We start from the raw sequence: 21,514 nt of genomic DNA, 5'->3' as shown, positions 1-21,514 counted from the left end.
TGATGATCCACTGCATCGAATGCTGCACTGAGATCTAAGAGCACCAGAACTGAGATCAATACTCTGTCTGAAGTTAAGAGGAGATCATTGGTTACTTTACAGAGGAATGGCAGGTTGGATATAGGACATAGGTTATTGAGATTATTGGGATCTGAACAGGGTTAACAAAGTCTTCGTCTGGGTGGAGGAATAAAAACAAGACGTGTGTACAAAGATGAAAGTAATGGATTACAAGTACTCATGTTACTGACTTGAGTTGCTTTTATGGGCACTTGTGCAAAAAGTTAGGACACCCCTGCTTTAAATCATTTAGAGTATTAAAAAAGAAAATGGGATCCAAATCAAGAGCGAACAGGGAAAAACTAACCACTTTCAAGAGTCTTTGCAATTTTTTAGCACTCCACCTAACTTGCAAATGAGCAAATGTGATTGGTTTGATGCGCGCTGTACCACCAAGTCAACTGGAGTGTTCCATGTCAGGAGAGCAAGGCAGCATTCGGCCACATTTGGACTAAAACTACCCTGAGCTTTGACATTTGCCCCCTTCATTATCAAAATAGGGCCCTGATGTGATTTGTGCAAATGAAGGAAAATTTCTGTCACTCTGAGACAAGTCAACCTTATTTATATTAACAAGTAAAGTAACTCAAAGACTGAAGAATTTTAATATATTTTGATATATTTTTCATGCTTTTTCCAATTTACATAGTGTACAGTTTTATAGATTTTTCACTACTGTGAACAGTTACCCTGAATGGCAGATCCGTGAAGATACCGACATTTTAATCTAGATATTTTAGGATAAATTGTATATATGTACAGCATATATAACGTCATTACAGACAGTTGTTACTACTGCCGTTCTTACGAACATGAATTGCGCTGCCAGTCCTGATGCTTCTCCTTAGTTCATTTAAGGCAAAGAGGGAATACAGTGGGATGCAAAGACAACTTGACATGACTTCAACACAAGGACAAGCGCTTTGTTTTTCATTGAGATTCTCTGTTATCTTTTTTTTTTTGTTTTGCCTTGAGCATACAGCCCTGCCGGGGATGAGGCAGTGGACCCACACAGGCCTGGGACAACAAGGCAGAGAATACAAGAGTATAAGGAGAGGGGATGTTGAGGAAGTTTGAGTTTTTGTGCATCCCAATACTTAAAAAAAATCTCATGTTTTTAAAAACATATGATGCAACAAGTTACATTTGAACAAGTCTTACTGTAGCTCCATCCTTTCGTTTTGTTGAACCGTAGGTGCTGTAATCGCTGTTAAAGAGCCTTAAAAATCTATTGCATTGGGTTGTCAACACAGAACATGTTTTAGAAAAGAAATACAAAAAACAAAAAAACAAGTTGTACAATGCTGAAATCAACCCAGATCATGAAAAATAAAAAGTTGGAGTAAGCGGTTTTTGTCGTCCACTCATGAATTGCCTTCATTCTTTACATCTAACATTTTTGTTCCCATTTCTTTGAGAAGTGCCACTCTTTAATGTTAGTACCAAGTACGATAAATATGTACACATACATACACACACAATCAAAATGTGGGTCATCTTTTTGTATTATGTAAAAAATAAAATAAAAAGTGCCATGTTTTCCTGCATGTTTTGTCTTCCAGCTCGTGAGCTGAGTTGTTAAAACTCTGGTTTGCGTCCCCGAGCTGGGCTGCTTCTGACGCTCCAAACGTGCTGGTCACTTTTGGCAGAGCAGCTGAGTTTTAAACGTTAGTCTCCAGCCCGTTCATGTCAATGGCACAGTGGTCCTTGTCCCGGTGGTCTCTCTTGTGATGAGAAGAGTGAGCGTGCTTCTTCTTCTCTATGGGTCGGATGCCCTCCTCCAGCTGGATGAGGCGAGCCACGTCTGGGGAGAGGTGGTGGTCCTGTTTGCTGCCTGGGGGCGGCGGCTGGTAACAGCCGTTCTTCTGGTTCTGGTAGGTCATCATCTGCTGGATACTGATCATTGGCTTAGTCTCACATATTAGTGGCACCTATAGGGAAACACAGATGAACAGGGACACATTTTGTACGGATGTTTCTTTGTCATTTGTATATTTCAACTGCTGTGTTTTTACAGTGGGCGATGCCTTCAACCTGGTAAATGTTGCATTTTCAGTATAGCAGTCTCTTCTTTACATGTAGTTATTATTGTGCACCCAGTATCACTTCATTAAGAATTGAGGAAAGTTCATCACTTGATCAAATTGTTGGTTGTCCTTTAACATAGAGTAATGTTTATTCTTAGTTCATTAATGACAAACTGTCCAATAACTCTGCGGTTTGGGATTAAGCATAATATATGATATTCCAGACAGCAGAGGGCCACATCTTTCAACAATCTGGCACTTTTGTATTGGGTGCCGATTGTAAAGTTACGCATGCTATAATAAACAGCAACTTTTTGAAAGAGTTAGCAACAAACCACGCTTAAAAATCATGGGTGAATTTTTTTTTTCCATGTTACTTTTGACCAGCGTCAAGGAGCTTTTAGTTTGGTACTTCTGGTGAATTTGCACATTAGCTAAATACTTAGTTTCACCCGTGACATTTAGATTTCACATTTAAAATGTAAATCTTACATTAACATTTACATTTAAAATGTAAATCTAACATTAACATTTACATTTAACATTTACATTTACATTTAACATTTACATTTAACTTTTAACATGTAAAATTTACATTTAACATTTAGATTTAAATGTAACATTTAGATTTAACATTATATTTTTGAGAAAAGTAAATATCACAAATTTCACTAATATTGCTGTAAATCTGGTCAAAAAAAATTTGCATGTTTTTATAAACGTGGTTTGTTGCTAAATGTTGTGGAAAAGTTACTGTTTATTTTAGCATGCGCAACTTTACAAACGGCACCCCATACTTTTGACATTTTTCTGGCCCGTACAAAATAGATGTGAGTCAAAATTGGCCCACATATGATGCTGCAAATGTGGGCTAGTTATCTTGAAACACATTTGGGCCAGTTTTAGCTGAATTGTGGCCAGTTAGTATTGACTAATCTAGATGTGAGCTAAAAGTGACCCGTATATCAGGTACCATATTTATTTTGTCTGTTCTTGGCCGACATCTGGCTTTGAAATGTCTTGACTGTGGACACAATTTGGCAAACAGGAGCGGATCACCCAAGTGCCATTATTCCATGCGATATGTGGACCGGATGAAAATGCCAGGTGTGGGCCCACCGGGCCAAATATGGACCAGAAGAATTTTGCTACCTGGGTATGTGTTATAACAAGCAAGACCTTATCAGAGTAACAGTACACATAATTAATATGTAACTCTAGAAGCATCATAAGATACACAAATTTTAAACCTATTTTGGTGTTGAATTTCTACATTATTTCTGGACTCGAGTTGAGTTTTTTAGAGGCCAGCTGTCTAAGTTGATGGGATCCTATTGTTATCCTGCATGTTCTAATTTCTTTCTTCTTCAGAAGAAGAAATCATATTTCTCATTACTTGTTCTTGAACTTGAGTACAATTTCAACCAAATAACAGTATTTCTACATGAGTAGGATACGTCAGTACTCTTTACACCTCTGGAAAATGTTACCTTATTTTATTTTTATCTAAGCAGCCGTTTCTACACTGTATAATTGCTGTGATAAATGGTGGCATTGATGCTGTAATCTAATTTATATTGGGGATAATAAATGTAATGAATGAAAGGGGATCACCATTGTTCATAGATTTGACCAAAATGCTCCCACCTGCTCTCCCTCTTTGACAAAGTCCTTTCTGCAGATATGAGCCATGATGCCCGTGGCCAGAGCGTCCCCCATCACGTTGACCATAGTCCTGAATCGATCCCTGCAAAAACCGACAGAGTCAGATGGCCCTTATATACTGTGTTGATGACAAAGTGAGGAAAAGCTCTGTTATTCTTAACCCTCGAGGGTTAATCTCAACACAGAAATCCAGAGACAGCTGAGGGCTCTCTGAGGATTACACAGGGATATTTTAATAACAAATCAGGTTGAGAACAATATAGAAGCTGCTGCTCAACGTGGAGATTTACTCAAGGTTTTAAAATATTTGATCAAGTTCACATAGTTCAAGACGAGCTGTTACGTACAGCGCCCAGTCGACGGCGATGATGAGGGTGATGTCATCTGTTGGCAGGCCCACAGAGGTCAGAACGATCACCATGGTAACAAGTCCAGCCTGTGGGATTCCAGCAGCCCCGATGCTGGCTGCCGTGGCAGTGATGCTAAAAGCAAGCAGTACGTTATTGAACAAAGGCACACACTGTGCCCATAAACTCTTTGAAGAGGAGAGGAATCTATAAGTTACAAGGTGATAATGTGTGCATATACACAGTAGAATGCAAGCTCAAAGTATCTTATCTGATATGAGTATTGACAACCGTTTATACCAGGGACGTTAAACTCATTTAGTTCTGGGGTCTATATATATATATATGGAAATTTTTTATTGACTACATCTCTTGCACTGTTTTTTCTTGTGTCTTGCACTGTTGATGAAAGCTGCTATTTTTCCCAATGTTGTGCTTTTCTTTTGCAATGAGACAATTGTAAAGTTGCGCATGCTAAAATAAACAGAAACTTTTTACAATGTTAAGTAACAAACCACACATAAAAAAAAAAAAAAAAAAATACATTTGACCAGCTTTACAGCCATAGTTGTGACATGTTTTATATTTCTTTTCTCATTAAAAATACAATGTCAAAGGTAAATCTAAATCTAAATGTTGATTCTAAATGTCATGGGTGAAGCTAAATATTCAGTTAATATGCAAATTCACGGGAACTACCAACATAAAAGCTCATTCCGGTTTCACTTGTGACATTTAGATTTAACATTTAGATTTAATATTTAACTTTTACATTCAACATTGACATTATATTTTTTACGAGAAAAAAATATCACAAATTTCACAAGTACTTCTGCAAATCTGGTCAAAATCAACAAGTCATTTAATTTCAACATTAGTGTGCCTTAGTTTGCACTTCCTTGTATAAATTCTAAACTATATATATATATATATATATATGATGTTTAAAAAAAGACTGCTTCGTGTGATATAAGCGTGCAGGAAAAACTGAGCCATGCAATTATTGCAGAGTTTAATTGAATTTGTGTATTTGGAGATGGTTAAATATGTGCATCTGAATTATTTTGTAGTTTACACAATGACTCATGTTTAGCCTGTCAGTATTATTTTCCCTTGTGAGCAGATTTGGACCCCTTGCCATAAGTTTGACATGTTGTTTACAAGATTAGAATTGAATCAAACATGTTGGTGGCCATCACATGCAAGTCTGTGGTGTCTAATCACAGGCTTTTATATAAACCTCTCAAGGAAAAAATATTTACAATGACATGTATTTATTTTCTCTTGAGATACGTTTATTGCTCTGTCGTTCAGCCTTGGACCTGTCATGTGTCACGGTGCTCTCTAATGTATCGTGTGCTTTCTGTACAAGCTGATTCTCAGTGAGAACATTCAATTATCTAACCATCAGAATCTGGATGTATCTCTGCTTCATCTCACCCATAAATGTGAAAGGACAAATTGGAGAACATATGATTGTCTTGTCATTAAAATCAAGGGTGTTGGGAGATCTTGGCTGTATGCGGAATATGCAATTACATAAAGGACCCAAAGCTGGATCCTTGAATATAACAGAGCATGCCTGGGATACTACAGAATATGAAAATGAACTGCTCTCATAAATTAAACAGATAGTAATGCCTGGAGGAATAATATGGGAATGATTGTCTGGTAGCCATTATTCAGCAGTTCAAAGACCATTGAATGGATTTATTTATGTATTTGCAGAGGTGAAAGTAACTATAATTACTACTATAACTTGTAAGTACTCACATTACTGTAATTGAGTTGTTATTATGGCTACTGTTACTTTTTTGAGTATTTTTTCTAAATCAGTAATTTTACTTGTACTCATTGTAAGTACGTTTTAAAAGAAGTGAAGTAATTTGTTACATTTCTATTCCCACCCGTTGCTGAGTAATTTATTATTTTTTAGATTTTTTTTAAATTTTTTTATTTCTGTTTCATGGCATGTTGAACATAATCCATATGTTCTTAGTCGTATCATTTCTGATTTACGCCCAGCCACTTTCTATGGTTCAGGTTGGGGTTTTCTACCTATTATGTTGTTGCCCACATGGCACTGAGTTCATAAATGTAGCTCTACTTAGAGCCTGATAATCTTTTTTTTTTTAATTTTATAAAAAGAAATAATTGCACTCTTTAACAGGTATGGATCTGCTTCTGTGTTTAGAATGTGTTTGGAAAAAGCAGTTTTTTGACAATTCCTGTTACCAATGTTATCATATCATTTAGCCTTTGCCTTCAATCTTCTTTGAACATGTTGATCTAAGATTGTGACTTTCAGTCTAACCAAGGATACTTCATAATTACCTCATTAAAAACCAACAAACAAAAAAACAATGCAACTTTCATGTGATTACTTCAATACTAAAGCCCTGTGTAGAATATAGTAAATTAATCATTGTTTCCTATTGTCAGAAATGTGATTAAATTGTTTCTACAGCATATATAAATCTTTCAATAAATTATATTATATTAATAAAGAAAAAAAAGAAAATTGGGGAAAATTATACTTAGTTTGTGGTCATTTGTCCATAAAAACCCTGAAAAGGAACTAGGAACATTTTCCACAAACCTTTTATCTTATACAGATTCCTTTGTGGAAAATACATTTAGTAACATTTCCTATTTTCCTTTTTAAGTTTGTACATGAGATGTTTACTGTATGCAAGATTTATTGCCAAAAATAAAGGTGAGGGGTGAACGTAACTAGTAACTTTTACTTTGAGTACTGTTTAACTGAGCTACTTTATACTTGTACTTGAGTATTTAACGATAAGGTAACCGTACTTCTAGTAGGTTTGTTTATTTGATAGGGACAGTGGACGTTAATGAACAGCATCAGCAAAATTGTATTTGGGCAGTTGTTGAAGTAACAGTTCTTAGTGAGTTTCATTCAGATTTGTGCTTCAGTGACGTCTGTCTACAACCAACCTGATTATCTCAACAGGTTTCTCGTAATGCTGTGTGTGTGTCTGACATCATGACGTCTGCGCCTTCTCTAGAAAAAAAAGAAACTCATTCTTTGTTGAGTTTTATATTTTCGGCCAACTATTTAAAATTTTTTATATTTGTTATTTGGCAAACTAAAATGTAATTTCATGGTTACTACAAAAAGCAATTTTCACTAGTATCAGGCTACAGAAGTGGACTTGTAACCGGAGGGTAGCTGGTTTGAACCCCACTGTGGGTCATAGCTATGGGCCCTTGAGCAAGGCACATTACCCTAATTGCTCTTTGACTGCTGCAGCCTCAGGGAGGAAATGAAAGGAAAGAAGGAAAATAGTATCAGGTTAGAAAGGAGCAGTATTTTACTTTGGCAGTGGCTACTGTATCTGTACGGTTGCCTTATCAATATACCGACATTCTATCCGTACGCTGTGCCCCTCATTGGCCAGTTTAGGTCACGTGACTAAGACTTAACCTAACCCTAACCCTAAAAAATTGTTGCGATATAGGGTCATACGCTAACCCTAACCCTAAACCTAAACCTAATCCTAAGACGCTACGTGTACTTCGGTAAACATAACAATAGCACCGGAGGTTGTCCGTACGGCAGCCCTTTCTTTTACTTTAGGGCGTTACAAATTATTGAGTTAGAAAAACTGAAAACTTTAAGCTGACGCCTTCATTTCAAGATGGAATAATGCATAACATTGATTTGAGAACGATTAAATTATTAAGTCCATTTAAATCAATAATGTTGATCTAACTAATGAACTTAATGTCAAAGAACTGAAAAAAAATTCAGTTAAGTTGGTCAAACTCTTTTAATTTCTAAACGTAGCAGTGTTGATTGATTTGGTGCTTGGCAAACTAAAACGGCCCCTAAACGGTGACTTGCACAGGGCCCTAACAAAGCTAGAAGCAGCTCAGTCCAACACCAGGAGAAACACTTTGGATTTCCAGGAGTAACGTGGCTTCAGACAGGTGCGTCGCACCCGTGGGGGATGAAATCATCCACTTTTTACAGAGGGATTCATTGTTGAAAACATATGGGTCCAGTTAGGTTGGTTGAATGGTGATCAATCCTATCACAAGTCAGTAAAGTGTAAGTAAAGTGACAAAAAGGTGGGAAAAAATGGTTAAAAAGTGGCAAAAACATGGCAAGAAAAGAGTGAAAAGTGACTAAAATAAAAGTAGCTTAAATGAGCAAAATGTGGCAAACAACAGTGAAAAAAGGGCGAAAATGTGGAACTAAAGAGGCAAAATGTAGGGAAAAAAGTGTTATTTATTATGCAAAAGGTTGCTAATTTGGATGAAAAGTGGCAAAAAAAATGAAAAAGGGATATTTATTGGCAAAAGGAAGATAAAGTCAGAAAAAAACAAAAAAAGTGTTCTTCTTGGAGTTGTTGTGTACACTAGTTAAAATCCGCTACTACACAATCCATAGCTATAATCTATGAATGTGTACACATCGACGCTTGATCCCGATTTTTGATTTGGGGCCTCAAAAGAAAAAAACGAAAGTTGATTTCTGATTTTTTTGCGAGTCAAATATTGCGACGGTTGGTGGAACCAAATCATTGGCACATACCAATATATAAATGGGGCACATGACCCCGTACGTGTCACAGGGGTGCCAGGATTTTTCCAATGACTACTCGTCAACTAGTTCTTGTTTGATCAGAATGCAGTTTGGTATGAATACTCTCTGAATTAATATGATGAGACGCTCAGAGCCCTTTTTTTGAAATGGGGCCTGGGGGCCCACCCCCCATTTCCCGTAATTTCCAACTTCATGGGAAGATAGTCGTGTGATATATCGTTTCAAAGGCAATTTCATGTAGAATACAATTATGCCTCGCACAATTCAATTAGGAACAGTTTCCATTAAAGTCATTTTCTCATTTATTTGTGAGTCAAATATTGCCTAATCAATGACACATATCAATATATGAATGAGGCCCATTACTCCGTATGTGCCACGGGGGGCCCTGGGGTCCCCATTTTTTTACTCGGTGGAACCAAGTCATTTGACTGAATTCTTGATAATGTGGTACATGCTATTCGGTGCAGAGACATTCTGCGGGCCTGGTCGTAGTTCATCCAAACGTGTTTAATACACTGGGCCTGGAAATACAGAACTACTGGTACAGGGCAGTTGAGGCTGGGGGGTTGAGATGGGGTTAGCATGCAGATGGAGCAGCTTCATGGTCAGCAGCCAACGGCACGGGAACAGAGCGCGGAAAGGGAGAAATTATTATAATTCTGGCGTGACAAGAGAGATGAGTAATACAGGTCATATGGGTTTTACTGCCAAGGGATTATGAGGGAATGTGCAGCACAGACTGCAACCATGAGGAGAGTTCTGCTCTTAATGTTATTACGTTCGGCACATGCCATCAAATCCAACAAAGGGAGACTATGGGATCTTACTTCTTCCCTCTACTGGACAGAGGCCACTAGCTCACCTGTGCTCCACCATCAAGGAGTTGTTCTAATGGACGCTGTGTTTGTTTTTCCCCCAGAGCTTCCAGACAGATTGAGCAGAAATCAGATCAGACTAAGAAGCTCTTAAGAGGCATAATCTGTGTGACATTTACATTTATGTGTATCTACTAAATCCCATAATTTTTTTTAATAATTCAGAATTAAACAAAATTTATGATGTCAGAGGCATTTACGTCACACCGTAAAAGGGGCCGAATGTGCCTGCTTTGCTATTTTTGACCCAGTTTCGATTTACCGTTCTCCTCACAGTCTGACTGTGTGTTTTAGAGGCTCTGAAAATAGATGCTGCAGGGAATCAGTGAACAAGACAGAAGGTGATAGTGAAACGCAACGTAAAACAGAGGGCATCATTTTACGCTCCGTGGCGGAATAAGTCATATCAAGTTTAACACAAGGATGCAATGTTAAAAGTTGAAATACGTTTGGGTTTTTTGCTTAGGTTTCTGATGGACTAAGATGGACCTGCTTCTGTATGTGTATGGAAAAAGCTGTTTTTTGACATTTAGTGTTACCAAGAATTATTAGATCATTTATTTTTTGCCTCCAAAATCTTCTTTGAAAATGTTGATCTAAGATTGTGACTTTCAGTCTAACCAGACCAAACATTGAAAATAAACTCCAGGATACTTCCTGATTACTTTCTTTTTAAAAAACATTGCAACTTTCATGTGGTTACATCAAAACTAAGTAAGTCCAAGTCCTATGTAAACAGAAATAGCTAATTTATTATTGTTTCCTATTGTCAGAAACGTGATTAAATGGTTTCTACAGCATACATAAATCTTGTTTCAATAAATTACAAGAAACTACGGTTTTTTATGGAGCAAAATCATACTTTATTTGTGGTAATTTGTCCATAAAAAGCCTGAAAAAGAACTAGGAACACTTTCCTATTATTTTGAAATTATTTGATAAATGATTCCCCCTACAATGTGCTCCTGTATGGTTGGTAATCACTGCCTTAGGCCATGGAACGTTCCATTAATGGGGATCAAGATTGACATAATGATTTTGGATCAGCATGAAAAATGGAAAAATCCCTAGCACTCATCATTGGCAAAATTAAAAAAAATTCCCCACTGAGTTTCATCCAGATCCGATCTGGATTGCGATGTTTGTTGCGATTATTCAAAAAAATAAAAAAGTAACAATTGGGCAGCCTATATGCACTTGGACCTACTGTATTGTTATTAAAAGTGTGAATGGTCATGGTACCATGATCAGGGCAGAGGTGAAAGTAACAGATTAAAAGTACTCACGTTACTGTAACTGAGTTGCTTTTATTGGTACTTGTTCTTTTATGATTATATTTCTAAATCAGGAATTTTAGTTGTACTTAAGTACATTTTAAAAGAAGTAAATTAATGTCTACACCCAAGTGTTACTGAGTAAATTATTTATCGTGATTATTTCTTTATTTTCATAAACTTGAACATAATCTATATGTTCTTAGTCGTGCCAATTCTGATCAACTCCCAGCCTAAGAATTTTAATATTTTGAATTTAATTCATTAGTGTTATTTTATTTTTTTTATTTTTTTAAAAAAAGAATTGCATAGTTTGACAAACTTATATTTTATTCAGATGCTTTTGTGGAAAACAAATTAAGTTCCAAATGTGCAAGATTTGGTCTCTTCCTTTTTAAGTTTATACATGAGATGTTTACTGTATGTAAGGGAACCATAGCAACCCTTACTTTTTGAGTACAATTTCAATCATGTAACAGGATCAGGGTATCAGTGATCCAGATATTTACCATTATTGACAATATTTTTCTGCTTGGCAGAGGTTTTTGATCTCTGAGTGCTTTTTAGTAAATTAATTCCTAACTATGTTATTAACTGAGAGGAAAGTAGCTTCATAGATACCAATTCGTTTATGTTCTTTTAGAAGTAACCATTTACCCACCACGGCAAAAATAATAGACTTCATCAGATCACTTTTGGTCAACCGTATTAGGATATATTAGTGGTTTCTACTAGTGTTTCTACCAAAATGGCAGTTTGTTATTAATAGTCCATCCTGCCGTTTTTAATGTTCTTGTTCGTAGCTGTTGAATGTTTAGCGTTGCACTTTTTGATCATGTAAAGCACATTGAGTTGCCTTGTGTATGAAATGCGCTATACAAATAAATTGGCGTGATGTTATGCCCTCAGGCCTCCTCTGTGGGGGAAGGCGGGGCTTTACATCTCTAGGCGGAGCTTCCTGGAGCAGCTCTGGCCCAATTAAGCGAACTGGATGCAGCTGTCCTCTGGGCTGGACAGAGGAGCGCTCTAGTCTACGCTGCTGCCTGCCACGTGCACACCTGAAGACTGCGGCTGCGTCCAAATAGTCCCTCCTATCTCCTTTTCTATCCACTGTTTCTTCAACCCTGGATGTGTTTAAGTGGCGGCCATGATGAAAAAAAAGTGTTCAAGTTTTCTTTAAGCTGAGGAAAAGAGGCTCAATGCTTCTTTATAACCTCCTTTAGCCTAGGAAACACTGATGCATCCTTTACCAAAGGAGACCAGATAATGCTGACCCACAATTCCTTGTGGCGACAATGTTTAAAGGGACACGCACACCCGAGTGCTCACGGAAATTCACGATGACCGACAAGGGACGGAGTTGGAGATCATGTAAGTTACCAATGCAATAATATGCTTTGAACAACTTTAAATAAACTAAAGGCTAATACATATTATCAGATTGTAACTGACATTAAACAGAGCACTCTGTCGTATGTATGTATGTATGTATGTATGTTTTATTCAACATAAATTATATTTTGTTCCATTAGTTTCACTTTTGTTCCTGGAAGCCTGTTTTCCTTTGATTTACATTCAAACCTTAGACTATATCAGCAAAAAATGTGATAAATGCGCTTTTTTGAAATTGAATTTTTTGAAATTTGTAGTTTTTTTTTACCACGGCAGACACCACTAACCTTCACGGCTGTCAGATTACGTCACCTGGAGGAAGTGCGTCTGATTGTCAAAACAAACATGATCGTATTTCCCTAACTCCTCTCCGTGGATGACATCACGGGGTCAAGGAAAGGGGATATGGAAAAGTGGATAGGTAAGGAGATAGGAGGGACTATACGGACGCAGTCAATGCTTCCTTTATAACCTCCTTTAGCCTAGGAAACACTGATGCATCCTTTACCAAAGGAGACCAGATAATGCTGACCCACAATTCCTTGCGGTGACATTTAAAGGAGTGGTCACCAACATGGTGCCCGCGGGCATCAGGGAGCCCGCATGAATCACAATAGGTGCCCCCAGGCCTGTTCTAACTGAAGCACTGGTAACCAATGAGTTTTACTTGCCAGGATTCAAACTCACAAAGATACGTAAATACAGATGTAGTCAGAGCCTTAGTAGAGTTACAGTACATCCTGCTGCGGAAGTGTTTGCATTCAATTAACCATCTTTTAATGTTTATTTCCACTAAAACATTGGATCAAATGTGTTTAACTGTTGCCAATAGGATTTTGTTTGTATATGACAAAATTTTTCAGTTGTACAACTGTTACATATTTTCAGATTAGTTAAAAAGTTGTTAGTTAGTGGATCGTTAAAACGGACGTAAAGATTTCCTATGAAATGCAATCAAAATTAAACAATTGTATGGATTAAGAAAACAAAAATGCTGCACGTTGGAAGGTTTTCTACCTTTTTAAGTTACTGATAGTTTTCCTTATTATCTTACCCAGTATTTAAGAGCTGTATATTAAACCGATAGGCTTTTGGATTATTCAGTATGTTTGAAGTAGCTCGCAGTCTCAGAAAGGTTGTTGACCCCTGGTCTACTGTGTGATAGTTGGGGGTTAGCAGTTAGATTTATTAATGTTTAAGCAGTGGTTGATAATATTCTACTGTTTCCAACTATATAATAATAATGTTATAAGCTGAAAACGTATCCAAGCACAAACTAAGCAGATACCATAGTTAACTGTTTTAACATGACCTAGGACAGACATTCTCAACTGGTGGGTAGGGACCCAAAAGTGGGTCGTGAACATGTACTGATTGGGTTGCGGACAGCTGGTCAAAAATAAATACTTAATGTCTCTCATGTTGGACTTGTCTTTTATTTTGAAAGAAACCTTTTCTTCTGTGAAATGCATGTTGCACAGGAAAATATATAGATTTATGTTTTTAAAAAGATGATTTACAGTATGTGTTTTCAACAGCTATTTTTGAAAAGCTAAATTTGGTTGGTTGCGATTTAATGACTGTGGCAAAATGTGGGTCCCAGGGTGAGACCAGTTGAGAACCACTGACCTAGAACTTTCACATACTGTATGTTCATGCCAAATTAATTATGAACATTATCAAAAAGGCTAGCAGTGGGATGCCTTTAATATATAGTAAAGCCACAATCCCAAAGAAGCTGAAAAAAGCTACTACGCCCTCTGTTTTTTCCTCTAAGACAGGGGTGTCAAACTCATTTTAGTTCAGGTGACAAATATGGACCAGTTTGACCTCAGGTGGGGAAACCTTCATCATTATTGTGCCCTAGTTTTCAACATCAGTTAAATTCACTGTAAAAAATATTGACTTTGTTACCAATTTTTTTGTAATTTAGAGGAAAAATTGAGTTGTTTCCACAGTTTGTAATTAAAAATGACTACATTCATGTGATTTTTAACAAAGGAACAATGCAAGCACCTAAAAATATCTCTACTTTCTACTGCAGGCCGATTTGGATGCTCTAAAGGGCCGGATTTGGCCCCCGGGCCTTGAGTTTGACACATGCTTTAAGGAACAACAAACCAGAATTTACTAATGTCTCATCATCAAATGAAAAACAAGAAAAACCTCCAAAAACTCTTTAAAAAGGGTAAAACAATAATACTTAACATTCACTCTTAAATAATTTACAAATATAACAAAGGAGGAGGAAAACATTATTTCCAGCTAAAATATTTTTTAATCCCTGATTTGTGCCTTCATTTTAAAAAATGTCAATAATCAAATACTGTCATTTTTAACTCTGAATACCAGCTGATATTTGCCAACACATATTGTTGGCCTGTATTTCTTTAAAATCCTTACCTAATAGTGATAATCTGCCCAAAGTCGAGCTCGTAGTTATTCACTTGTGCGATGAAAATGGCCGCCACGGCCTCGTAGAGAGCAGTGCCGTCCATGTTGATGGTGGCGCCGACGGGCAGCACGAAGCGGATGATGCGCCGGTCGATGTGGTTGTTCTCCAGGAGGCACTTGAAGGTGATAGGCAGAGTGGCTGAACTACAGGAGAAACAGAGACAGAATGTAAATTAATTATTTAAATAAACAATTTCACAAGAGATGACGACGTATTGGTAACAAAAGGAAATGGCTGTGACAACAACTCTTCTTAGTTCTCACTATCTGCCTAAACTTATTTTATTCATTTACTATTTACTGTTAACCAGAGGTGAAAGTAACAGATTACAAGTACTCACGTTACTGTAAGTGAGTAGCCTTTATGGGTAGTTTTTTACTCGTACTTGTGTGTTTTAAAAGAAATAAAGTAATTGTGAGTAAAATATTATTATTTGTTTTAAAATGATCCACGGACATTGTGAAATTACAAAAAAATGAAATGACCAGACAGCAATCAAATGCATCACATCATAGCTGACCAATATTAAATGTATTGCACAAAACAAAACAGCATTGAATGCTGGTTATTTTCTCTAAATGTAGCTATACATAGAGCCTGATCATTTTTTTAATTTTGAATTGAATTTGTTGGTGTTATTTTTTTATTTTTTTTTTTAAAAAAGAGTGTACATTTTGTTTACACATTTTGTTTTATTTTATACAGATTCCTTTGTGGAAAAAAAATGAAGTTCCAATTGAACAAGATTTGGTTTCTTCCTTTTAAAGTTTATACATGAGATGTTTACTGTATGCAAGGGAACCGTGGCAAGATTTATTACCAAAAATAAGCATAGGGGGTGAAAGTAACTGGTAACTTTTACTTTGAGTACGATTCAAATGAGCTACTTTTTTACTTGTACTTGAGTATTTTATGTATGATTGACTTGTACTTGTGTACAATTTCAATCAAGTAACAGTACTTCTCTGAGTAGGTCATATCAGTATTCTTTACTGAAAAAAATAGATTATTTCTGTCTGTCAATCCATGCCAAATTGTTCCCACTATCTTTGAATAATAATTGTATGTGCCGGTATTTCAATGTTTTTATCATATTTCACATTTCTGTTATATTCTTACAGTATCATTGCATTTCCATATGTATGTATGTTAATGTGTATTTCACTTATATTTATAAGTGAAATACACATTATGTAGAAAATACTCCTTAACATAACCTACTGTACATGAATTTTTGTGATTACCATTTCTTTTCTTTATCCACTATTTTCTGGTGATTTTCCCAGCTCACATTGGGCACAAGATGGGATTCACCCTGGATAGACTTTGATAATAAGCTGATTTTGATGTTTGGTTACACAGCAGTGTGATGCAGCACCATTAGAGAGAGAGTTCTTCTTCACTGAAATATAAATATGTCCTTGGGCTGTTGCAGAACACCTGCGCTAACATGGGCGAACATGCAAACTCCATTCAGAGAGGTCAAAGGTCTCAACACTAAGCATTCTTGCTGTGAGGCAGAAGTGCTATTTTATTTGTATTTATTTATTCAGTTTATTTCCGACATGATTACATTCACTTTTTTTTTTTACTTTTTTTTACATTTTTTTTTTAGTACATGCCTAAAAAGGAGACGAGAGAAGCAATTTGCTTATCTAGGTCCCGTCCCCTGTTTTGTACACTGAAAATTTACATCAAAGCTTGTCTCTCTGGTCAAACATTCTTAGGTTGTTCTGAACAGTCCTTTTTTGTATATTCATCTGTAGTCAGTGTTGTCTTTTTTTTTTTATTCCTCCTCCTTTATATTATTGTTCATGTTGGCCTTGTTCCCTGCCAGACGTTGTTTGCATTCCTCCAGTTCAAGAAAAGTTCATGTTCTTTCGAAGTTGTTTGAAAGGTTTTTCCCTTTCCATCCATGACGTCACCACTCGGGAATGTCTCTTTTGGACACATTTGCAGCTTGTTTTGTCTCTACATCAAGGTTATTCCAGCTGTTGTTAGTTCTATTGGCAGTGTTGTATTTTCCACTGTTAGATTTAACCCTTTCTTGTATAAACACATTACTATGTCTTAGTTCATAAGCAAGGTAGTAATGTAATCCTTAATGTGTTCTACGACAATTGAAATGAATAGGTGACAGACCTTTTTACTCTTGGTTTCACATTGAATTCAGTGTCTGTGAAATAAACACAGTCTGAGTCTTGTTTCCAGTGTGTGTATTGATCTGGGTCCATATCCATGATTACCATCAGTAATGTTGTTATTTAGATGGATCCTTCATATTTTCCCAAGTCGTTTTGATGAAGATTGGTTTTCCGTTCTCTTCTCCCAGTGGTGTGATATAAATCCTGCAGTTTCTTGTACACGTCTTTAGAATTTTTCCTCCTTGTTTTATTTGGCATGCCTTCCATGCGATGCTTGCGTTTTGTTTTGTCAGGTTTTCATTTATAAACACCTTTGTTTCCTTCAGTTTCTTGCCTTGCTTCATTAGTTCTCCTTTAAATTTCACATTCGTGACGGTGATTTTTACAGCTCTGGTGTCATTACGCTTCGGCAGGAGTTGGCAGAAGTTGATGTTGTTAGGGTTCAAGACAATGTCCTTCATTTCCAAGTAATCAATGACCTGTTGTTCAATCGATTTTGTGTCTTCGTCACTTTGTTCCGTTGTCCGTCTCAACGCACTCGTGTAACTCCTGGGTTTATCTTTAAGCCTGTAATGATGACATCTTTTTCTCTTTCCTTTTGTTCTAGCTCTTCAACCCTCGCGTTCAGCAGTTTTATCTCTTCAGCATTCACTACATTCTTTTGTTCCAGTACCTTTACTTAACTTTGAAGGCCTTCCAGTGCTTTTTCCAGCGTCTTTTCCAACGACTTTATGTCAGTAGTGAACTTCAGAGATAGATCGTCTTTGAGATTTCGTATCATCTCCTTGACCTCTTCCAAACCCGGAATAGGTTCTGTAGTGCCTTTTTTAACCATTTTTCTTTTCGTCTTGGGCTTTTCTCAGGCTGATAATCTCCCATGGTCGTGTTGTTGGAGCGAGTAAAAACACGTCTGCTCTCTTCAAAGACCAGAGACAATTTGAATCAATATGATTATGTATGCATGTAAAAAGGACATTAGTTGAAATAATCTAAGGGGTGCTCAAGTTTAATTTTCAATGTCTGGCATTGGTGACGCCGGGAAAAGTGAGCAGCTAATTAAATGTTCTGATTTATTGGTAAAGTTAGATATGGACCAAGGGTAAAAAAAAAGCTGATTGAAAAGACTAAGTTGTAACGAGTTAAGTTAGGTGACTACAGTGTTGTTTGTTTATAGCTCTTTCCACCTTAGTCTGAATCAGATTCTAAATTAAAACGAATGACTAAAAGGCTGTTAGGTATTCACAAATGCATTTCAGGGCTCTACAGTGCATTTGCTCCTAAAACAACATGTGTAGGAACCACAAAAAGGATTTAGTCACACATCGTGGGACTATATAAACAAAGCGAACTCTATGTATCTGTATTAATAAGTTAGTAAGGACCTCGATAAATAGGATTCTTCACCACGCTTCAGCGAATAAAAGCCGGCTGACTTCCCACAAGGGAAGAAAGGAGAAATCCAAATGTAAATTCACGAGCATGATGTGCCATCTTGTTTTTGTGTGTCTATGAATACATTTGTTTCTTAGCTCTCGTATATCTATTTGTGCTCCAAAATATTTCACTTTATACAAGCACATTTGCTCCATGGGAAAAATGTCAGTGTTGAGCCCTGCATAATAAGTAGAACTAACAATTATTAGCGATGCTGTCCTTGCTGTACCCATTAAAAGGCTTGAGCGACTGTGAAAAAATGATAATTAAATAACTGCTTCTGCTCCCTTACATGTGACAACTTAAGTTTTAATTATGAATGCCGTCATGCACACTAATGAAAAACTACTTTTTTTTAAACATAATTTTGTGTGCACATCCAACAGGAAGAGAAGGATTTTCTCATCTTACCTGGAGGAGGTGGCTAAGGAGATGAGCAGGGCCTGCAGAATGCCTCTGATGTAAACTATGGGGCTCTTCTTTGTGATGAAGAAGTACATCGCTGGTAGAATGAACAGCCCGTGTAATATCAGACCCATTACTACAGTGATCGCATAAAAGCCCAACTTCTTTCCCATCGCTGAGGGGTCGTCCATTTCCAAGATCTTTCCGGCAACCAGGAACACGATTCCAAAGGGGAAATACCTGGGGATGAGTCGACAGAAAACTGATAAACCTCTCAGAAAGACATTTGTCTTTGATTCGGCCAGTGTTGCATCACTTTGTTTGGTTGCTACTCTTTTCAGATGCTACATTAGATTAGATTAAATAAACTTTATTAATCCCCAATGGGGGAACTCATTTGTACGATTTACACAACATGACATTAAAAGTACATACAACTAAATAAAAATAAATAAAATCCCATTGACATGATTTTGAGCTTCCACAGAACAGATGCAGGAACAATTTATTAAAATAAGACTGCTGCCGGAATTAAAGATCTTCTTCCTTATCGGAGAACTCTCCATCTCAACTCCCTCTACCCAAGCCTCCCCTCATCCATTTGTACACACTGACATATTGTGTTCCATCCATCATATCAGGTCTCATTGGGGGTACACCCTGGGAGGGCGCCAGTCCATTGCAGTTGACAAAGTTTCCTTGTTAAAGCTTTATTTTGCAATGGGAAAAAAAAACTAGACATAGGTGTGTATGATTGGCAAAGCCAAGATCAGTGGTCACCATGGAAATGGGTATCATCCTGTGGTATTGTTTTATGCTTTAAGATAACAATTTAATTACAAGCTTATTAGCAGTCTTATCAGTCTCATCAACGCAGTGTTTGTAACAAATGAGAGAGGAATAACACCCACCACCCACCCCCCCCCCCACACACACACATACACAGGCACATTTCACCCGAGGGGGATACAACACCTGCAGATTCATAAAAACAAAAATGAATCCCCCTCACTTTTTAGAGAGGGATTCATTGTTGAAAACATATTGGTCCAGTTAGATTGATTGAATGTGACCAAGCCAATCACAGCCAGCCATTTGACGAAGCTGCTGTTATAAGAAGGTAAACGAAAAGTTGATGGTGATGAGTAAAGTGATAGAAAATGAGAGTAGCCAAAAAAAAAAGACAAAGAAAGAGGAAACAGGTGGTATGTAATGGTAAAAGGCAGCTTAATTGAGCAAAATGTGTCAAACAAGAGTGAAAAAGGGCAAAAAAGAGGCAAAATGTCGGGAAAAAAGGAAACAAGTTTTATTTATTGAGCAAAAGTTAGCTTATTTGGATGAAAAGTGGATAAAAATAGTTAAAGAATTGACAAAAATTTGATAAAAGTGTAAAGAACTAGCAAAAAGATGTGGAAAAAAAAATATTTATTGGCAAAAGGATGAATAGTGTCAAGTCTTTGATAAAGGGGCAAAAATGGGACAAAGGAAGTTGCATAATGGCCAAAGAAAAAGGTAAAAATGGGTTAAATTTTTTTCCCCGTTTTAAGGTTTTCTGGGGAAATAAGAATTTCAATTAAAACAAAGAGCCACGTCTTGAGTATCACTGACTTGATAACATACATTTTCATGGTTTTAGTAAATTCATTTAATAAACTAAATTGGGATTCAATGGTTGCCCCATACCTTAGTACACCCTCACTTTTACAATCGCAGCTCCTACCCTGCCTACACACACACACGCACACGCACACGCACACACACACACACACACACACACACGCACACACACACGGTGAAATCTTTATCTTACCAGATGACAATGGCAACAATCTTCAAAACTGCCTCATTTAAACTCTGGCAAAAGTTGACCAGAGCACTTCCATTGGGTCCCATTCTTCCCAGCATTATCCCTGCAATGGAAAACATCAAAACTTAAAAACGTGATGCAACCGTCATGAAAATATTAACAAGAAAATACCATAATTACCAGCGTTTACAACAGTGTTATTATATAATTAAGTCAGTTCTTTGCCCTCCTCTTGAGATTATGTCATACCCATGCTGTGACTTTTAATACACAATTACATGTTCTGTACATGTATGTCCTAGATCTGTGCAGAAACACTAACCCATGGTAGCAGAGAAAATAACAATCCCCAGCACGTTCATGCCCTCGCTGGTGCCTGGGGACGTCTTCATGATAACATCCGGGGGTGGCGTGAGATCCAGGGAGAAATTCTGAACATCTGTGCCGTTATCGTCCTGGATGCCGTAGATATAGAGACGACGGGTTGTGGTCTCATCCAGGAGCTGAGCCACTGTTGGTTTGGGAATGAGCTCTGGGACTCTTTGTGTTCGATACTTGAAAACAAGACGGAGGGGTTTAAACAAGAAGATTGAAGAATTAGACAAATGCACCATTTTCAGATGATAGATGTGTGCAAGCCTTGTCTTGTATTTAATCTTACCTGTTGAAATGTAGCTTGAACCAGGTTGGCCGGAAACATATTTCTGTAGAAAAACATTTGGAGACCTTGTTACTATGCATCACCCATGGACGAGAACAGGAAACCTCAAGGCTAACAAACACGAGACATCAGTTTAGAGACATATTTAACTAAACAATCATGTCTTTGGACCAGTAATCTGCATCACAAATAATCTCTTTTAACCGAAGTGAAAAATCCAAACACAACATGCCCTCTGTGTTAAAACCCAGCTATAAGTACATTTTTCTATTTGCTTTGAATGATGGTTTGACGTTTTGATGGCTTCTTATGTCACGAACCCACACTAGCTGGGATTCTATTACAGATTATCACAAAATGAAAGCAAAATTTCGAAATGTCGATAAAGTATA

At 37.0% G+C, this 21,514-nt stretch overlaps 1 protein-coding gene across 1 annotated transcript in view; it reads right to left on the bottom strand.

Moving 5' to 3' along the window:
- Window positions 1-1,682: 1,682 nt before the first annotated feature.
- Window positions 1,683-21,514, bottom strand: part of slc1a7a (solute carrier family 1 member 7a) — a 54,094-nt gene continuing 34,262 nt past the window's right edge. The window contains exons 4-11 of the mRNA XM_028472576.1: window positions 21,123-21,165; window positions 20,784-21,015; window positions 20,465-20,564; window positions 18,661-18,894; window positions 14,620-14,814; window positions 4,100-4,234; window positions 3,735-3,834; window positions 1,683-1,991 (exon numbers count right to left, since the gene is read on the bottom strand). Of these exons, the coding sequence (XP_028328377.1) occupies window positions 1,722-1,991; window positions 3,735-3,834; window positions 4,100-4,234; window positions 14,620-14,814; window positions 18,661-18,894; window positions 20,465-20,564; window positions 20,784-21,015; window positions 21,123-21,165 (1,309 nt within the window). The 3' untranslated portion in view covers window positions 1,683-1,721. The remainder of the gene's footprint in view (window positions 1,992-3,734; window positions 3,835-4,099; window positions 4,235-14,619; window positions 14,815-18,660; window positions 18,895-20,464; window positions 20,565-20,783; window positions 21,016-21,122; window positions 21,166-21,514) is intronic.

This window comes from Gouania willdenowi, chromosome 17 (genome assembly GCF_900634775.1).
Source record: "Gouania willdenowi chromosome 17, fGouWil2.1, whole genome shotgun sequence".
NCBI lineage: Eukaryota > Metazoa > Chordata > Actinopteri > Blenniiformes > Gobiesocidae > Gouania > Gouania willdenowi.
Note: the sequence above shows the minus strand (reverse complement) of the source record. Positions and strands in the feature narration are given on the sequence as shown.